Source organism: Suillus paluster (genome assembly GCF_016628075.1).
Source record: "Suillus paluster strain FC165 chromosome Unknown EDB91scaffold_81, whole genome shotgun sequence".
NCBI classification, from domain to species: Eukaryota; Fungi; Basidiomycota; class Agaricomycetes; order Boletales; family Suillaceae; genus Suillus; species Suillus paluster.
The window spans coordinates 57339-64020 of record NW_024537641.1 but is presented as its reverse complement, the minus strand read 5'-3'; the positions used below and the strand labels follow the sequence as shown (position 1 = coordinate 64020).

Genomic DNA, 6682 nt, shown 5'->3' with positions numbered 1-6682 from the left:
CACTGTCCTTGACATCCTGGATGGCCCATACAACTTCCAGAACCATGTGAGAACGTCAGCGTTTTCGGTTATGATAGTACATTGCTTACAGGTGTCTTGGACTTATGCTGCGACGAGTTGCATACGGGAAGAACACGTCCACGTCTGCGACTGATCTCGAAGTTATCGAGGATAGTCAACTCAACAGGAGAATTGGTGCAATCCTCCGCCCTGGTGCCTGCCTGGTGGACTCGATCCCTTGGCTCAAATACCTTAGGTATGGCTGGGATTTAAGACGGGGTTTGAGAGAAGCGTGAAAGAGCAAATGGTATGCATTAGGTTGCCAATCTTCATATATAACGTCTCAGTTTTTCCGCATCAGAGCGATGTGGACATCGGCCCTTCGTTCGCGAAATATATGCTAGAAAGTGGTCATCTCTATGATTTGTCAGAGGCTGAGATAGCCTCTCTTGCTAGGGGCTTTAAGAAAGGGGGCAAGCATCCGGGTCAGACGGGCACAATATCAATCATTCTGAAGTGACTCGGACAAATTGGCTCTGGTAGAATTCATGTGGGACATTTTTTAATGTTATTCAAGAGTGTGGTCGAAGTAGCAGGGAAGTTGTACAGAAGTAAGCGTATTGATGAACTCCGCAACGATCTGCATATCGTGCGATCAACAACTGTACTAAGGCGAAAGCAGAAACACGACTCACTGTTGCGACATGCTCAATCTGTCAAGCTTATCGGGAGAGAGTTACTCGCAGGAGTAGTAAACTCCCTGGGCATCCTGACGCTGTTGGTACAAGGCACAAAGGGTGAGTCGTGGGGTTGAATCCCGGATCAAAACGATCGACTCACAGCCGTACAAGTGGTACCTTCGCAGCATTTTTCACCTTCCATCACCTGGGGCCCGCGGCAAGTCTGGCCTCTGTCCATGCATGACGCTGCACTAACAGACATGGATGTTGTCAAAGCAGTAGCAACAGCGAGGAGGAATGAGAAACGCATGACTTGTGCTAGGTAGAGTGAAACGCGTCAAGGGGATCTCGAATAATAGCTCTGATGCTGGCAGTAGGAAGATGGCTTGCTTTTATGTCCTAGAGAATAGTATTTTTGCGAAGTACTCGGCAGTTCTATCAGGATGGTTGCGCCTAGCCGACTTCAGGCAGAGAGTATAGGCAGAATCACTGTAGGGTCGGCGGATAAACAATCCAGAGCATGTGGACTGTAAATATGTGAGCTTTAACACAACCTAGTACCTAGTAAGTAGGGATGGAGATGCACATTGTAGGCAATGTCGAGAATACCGTCCACATGTTAATCGCTGTTGAAGTTGAATGTACATACGTACAGAAGGCAAAGGTAGGATCTGAGACCTGGCGCTTTCGTGGCATATAGTTCTGGCGACGGAGAGGTCACCGGACGTGTCTGGCAACGTAGACCCTCTGTGGAGTCACTATTGAACCCCACCTGCCATGGATCCACACATAGACGTCAAGAAGCGTCCTATGAAATCAAACATCAGTAAAAAACCAAAATCGTGGGAGTTCCAGTGACAGCTATATAGCACTATAAAGGTACAGTAGCGCTATGTAGCTGTCACTAGGGCTATGTAGAGCTACAGGAGGCTCCAGGAGTGACCTGGAGTGATGGTAGCAAATATGTAGCAAATATTTGTTCCTGTAGCATGCAAGAGTGCTGTAGTAAGCTGTAGTTCACCGTGCTACAGGTAGCTACAGGAGCTACCGGCTTTCAAGGTCTTCATACCACTGCATACAGCTTCACCAGCAGTAATCTTCACTAAGACAAACATATAATACATGAAACAATGTAGCAAGCTTTAGAATAACAACATTACTACATAGTAGCTGTTGTGTTGTGAGCAGAGTAATTCAACGAAATTTCTCCCAAGTCCGCGGTAGCTTGTTAAATACTATTATATATGATATATTTTAACAGCCTGATAGCCTAATGGTATGTGCGCCGTTGCATCAATGTTGGGTGAGAAAGTTAATGGTCAGTTCGAGAGTTCGAATCCCCTTGATTAATTAATTATTTTCATGCATATACCTTTTGCAATAGTTGCCTGTAGTAGTACTCCTACGAACTACAGTAGTACCTGGTAGCGCTACATAGTACAACATAGTTGCCTCACTTGCTACATACAGGGCAGGTGGCAACAGAGCTACACGGACTACCCTGACTATATAATACTATGTAGTGAGCCGGCATTTTCCTGATGAAGGATATATCCTTAGAGCTGGGGAGAGGACATCAATATTTTTCCGAACTACGACAGGGAAGACTGATAATCCGGCCGTCAGCAATGGAGAAGAGCAGTACTTACTTAACTGTTGTCATTTATAAATGAGAAGGTACAAAAGACAACCGGGAATCAGCTGAATTCGACATGGCAACGAATGGGTTTCTTCTTCCACCTATCTACCCACTCCCACCTCCAGATCCATTACAGGCACGGATGCACAGATAGCCTGTCTGTCGAGCTGTACGTCAGGGTTCATGTTCCACAATCTATTCGTGCATGGCTATGACCCTCCACCTGAAGGAATCTCAACCGCGCAGTGGCATAGTCTTGATCAATGTGACTCTTCGCATTCCCTCACTGCTTTGTGACGCATCATGGTGAGAAAGGTGAGGGTAAACGAAGGTGGTGGGCAACGACAAAGGCGGCGGGATGGCAGGCATTAAGTAATGTTAATGACAGTAAGACGGCGAGCCGCCCACTCTCGATCTAGTCTCCCTTAGCCAGACCAGTAGAAGGAAGACAGTCGTTCTTAATTATGAGTTGCCATAGGCTATGTGGTCGGACCACAGGCTTATCTGCGATGAAAACCGTGTACATGCTTTATGTCATAGTGGGTTCTGTATGTCGAGTAACTTGCCAAGTACGCACCAATTTAGAACGAGGTATTCGGCAGAGTATGTGGAATGAAATGTATGTCTTTGCCCTCACGTCATGTCATCGTAGCACGATCTTCAATAGTAGTAGTTCGATTAGTAGGAGTTCAATAGCTGCTTCACGATATTCGGCAGGGAAGGGTGTCCTGGGATACAGTACCATGGTGTTGCATGAATCGACCCATAAAATATTTGTGGTATGCAATAGAATGCATCAGTAAATTCACATATTTCTTGAACTTCCTTTTTGGTAACTTGCCTGCTGGTTAACTTCCAAAAAAGGAGCAGACAAGTCACTCACAAGAACTGGTGACACCAACTTGCCACAAGCAATTATAAGTCGAAAAAGCAGATGCCTCGACTTGACCTTTTCCACCCTTATTTTGGCCTTTTTTCAATGACTTTGCCTTTGCAAGTAGTGCAAGTACTAGCAAATAGCAGCAAGTGATAACACTTATTTCATTTATTTTCTACATGTTTCTGACTTAATCACACTTTTTGAGGGAAAAATGACTGCAAAACATGATTGTATTTCAAGTGACAAGTAGATTAAGTATGGAAAAAAGACATTAAAAAGGAATTTCAGACGCAATAGTAGCAGCAGCCAATTTTCAATGAAGTGAAGAGTAGTAGCAGTCTACTTGAAGACACAAGTTCAGTGAGATGCATGTGGGCAACAAGAAAGACAGTACTGACTAGTAGTACTAGAAGATGAGTGTGTGCTCATCCTCAGAGTTTTCATCTAGAGCAGAGGGCGCACCATGCCTCTTAAGGGCAATCTCCTTTGCCTGTTCCTCTTGGAGGTGGTTGATAGACATCATGTTTTTTTTTTTAATCCAATTTCTGTCTATCTGGGGTGTAGTACCCTATGTAAGACATTACTAACTAGGGGAAAAGGGGGACACCTGTGTCCCCCACCGTGTCTCCAACTTCGCAAATGCCCTGGTGGAGGGGTGACCTCCACCAGTCCGCCATTCCTGCTGGCCGTTTTAGATGCACAAGACTTCCAATCTGTGGGACCATTACTGTGCATTTCGTGTTGTGAAGGTCCCTGGTGTGTGTTGGGGATGATACAAGTACTCGAGTCGCCGTGTGACTGTGTACAATGGGAATAATGGAGTGTGGTGCTGAAAAAGAATAGGAGGGGTGTTTTGTGAGCATGTATAAATAGACTGAGTGGGTGAGTGGGCGTCGCGAAAAAATCCCTTCTACAACCTCTAAGTCATTCTGAACTACCATCTGAACCTCTACTTGGGTCCTGCTTCCCTTCATTGACGAGCATGATAACAGGGGGTGGTGGCCTGTGCCTTTGGTCGACTGGATCAACTCTACATGGAATCCGGCTGTACATGTACTATTCATCATTTATCATTACAAGAGTGAGGGGGGACATCACCGAATGTAGCTCGTAGCCGGCCCGTGCTGTTCACAAAACAGATGAGTGGAGTGATTGCTTTGGGATTTGAGAGTAGATAGGGGATCGAGGAGGCATGGCGGCCAAGAGTCGTTGTGAGAATGTGTCGGGCTCAAACATAGTGCGGGCAAGAGAGCAGGTAGTGAAGCACGTTTTCCTCTGTTCCTTCGCAGTGTGGACAGTCGGGTGTGAGGCTCTTCCTGATGTGATACAGGTGCTGATTGAGCGAGATGTGTCTGGTGCGGAACCATAAGAGCATGCTGATATGACGTTTGGGGAGCGGTTGGGCTAAGGAAATGAATGCGCCCTTGAGTACATTAGGGTCTATATTGATGGTGCGTTCATAACGTGGGGACTTTTGCCAAAATCTCGTCCAGCATTCTGACGATTCCTTTTTCTGCTTTTGTTTCAGCGCGGACATGCTGCAGGGAAGGACACCTTTGCGGAGGTATGGGGGAAGGTGGTGTCTAGGGCTGGATTCATCTCTGGTTGATGCTGCTCTCTTAGCCTCCTTGTCCGCCTTTTCATTACCCTGAACTCCATCGTGCCCTGATATCCATCGAACTATGACCTTAAATCTGCAGTCGTGACTGGATTTCTTCACATTTGTTATTAGGCTGCAGAAATGATCTATCAGATAGTGACCCGGTTTTGTAGAGAATACATCACTGGATTTGATTGTAGCCTGGTTATCCACAAATATTGATACTGGGTACTTGACGTCCACTTCTTAAGGTAGCTGTGCCGCTAACGTAAGACCAACAGCTTCAGCTTCGTATACTGTGTGTTTGTCAGCCTTCCCTAGGTGGTATCTCAAGGTCTTCGGCTGGGGATGTCCGTTTCTATAGAGCACTGTGGCCTCCCCAATGTTGTCATTAATTCTGGAACCATCACAATAGATCTTGATCTCGTCGTGGTCCTGAACAGCTTGCTCTCATGAAGTGGCAATGGCGGTTCAATATGGGATTGATGAGCTGGGTGCGTGTCTACTATGCGTGATAGTCTCTATTGAGTTGATGTTGAGCTCGGTGGCGTGGTATAGGTGATGGAGCGAAGATCAATGATGTTTGATGAAACATTTGGCTGCCCTGCATACTGGTCCGTGTAGGGGATGAGATGGGGGATGTGCGACCAAGCGAATGGCAGCCTGGTAGCAGAGGTTCTGTGCGTAGTGTTCTAGGGGGAGTAGTTTCACATGAGCCTCCAGCATATTGGTGGCCATGGTACGCATGGCTCCTGTAATGCTTAGGGCTGCTATGCGCTGAACTCTATGCAGGCGGGTGACCACACCAATTGATCCACATTGAGGTTTATCTTGAGTTCCGACAAACAGAGGGCGAAACCACAAATCCATGGCATAAGGCATTTTCAGGAGAGCTACGGCTAAATACAGTTGATGCATGAGTGAGAGTGGTACCCCAGTCGAGGTAGACGAAAGGTGGTGCAGCTGAAAGACATAGGCAGTTCCTTTCATGATCGCATACGTGATGTGCTCTTGCCACTGGAGCACCTGGTCTAGTATGACCCCCAGGAATCTGTGAGTGGTGGTGGGAGTGATCGTGGTGCTGTGAGTCACAAGAGGAGGGCGTTCTTTGGCAGCGTTCATGGAGAAGTCTACTAATGCGAATTTGGAGGTCTCAAACTTCGAGTTATGGTCCCTAGCCCATTCATATCCTCCTCCCAGCCTTTCCAACATGCATTTAAGGATGGCATGTGTTTCCCGAAATGATGACCCTATTGCAATGAATGCCATGTCATCGACGAAGGCCAGTGTCCGTTCTTCCTTGCTGTGGCCCACTGCAATGTCTACCAGGTCAGAGTCATAAATGATATAGAGGATCATGGACAACGGGTCCCCTTGCCCGATACCGTTCTGTATTGGCATCCATTCTGAGAGGTGGCCGTCAAATTTGAGCTGAGTGCATCTTCCTATCAATAAACGCTCAGTGAAACCTACTAAAGACTCGGGTAGATGCCGTGATCTCATGTTGTGCAAAGCTGGTCAGTTACTGCGTTCGGGAAGGCACCCTTGATGTCTAAAAACAGAGCTGAGACTACTTTCCCTTGTTGCCACGCATCCTTGATAGTCACTTTGAGTAGATGTAGCAAGTCAGTCGTAGACCTTCCGGGGTGGCCTCCGAAATGAGTGCTGGGGAGCAGGTTATGGTGTTCTAACAGGAAGGTCATTTGATCAGTGACCACCGCCGTTAAGAGCTTGCATGTCGTGTTTAGGAGGGCGATGGGGCGGTATGCCTTGGTGACAGTATAGTCAGGCTTGCCAGGTTTCCATAAAACAACTGTTGTAAAGTCGCGCCACGGAGGATAGTAGGTCTTGAGTGTGAAGGTGGCCCTGAAGAGATGGAGTAG

General features: G+C 46.9%; 1 protein-coding gene across 1 annotated transcript; it reads left to right on the top strand.

The window, feature by feature from the left end:
* On the top strand, positions 1–466 carry EDB91DRAFT_1160320 (uncharacterized protein; the record flags this gene model as incomplete). The annotated part of the gene is made up of 3 exons (XM_041319784.1): positions 1–46; positions 92–307; positions 362–466. Coding segments are annotated over exons 1-2 (208 nt in total), but the record flags the coding sequence as incomplete, so codon positions are not given.
* Between the last annotated feature and the right edge of the window lie 6216 nt (positions 467–6682).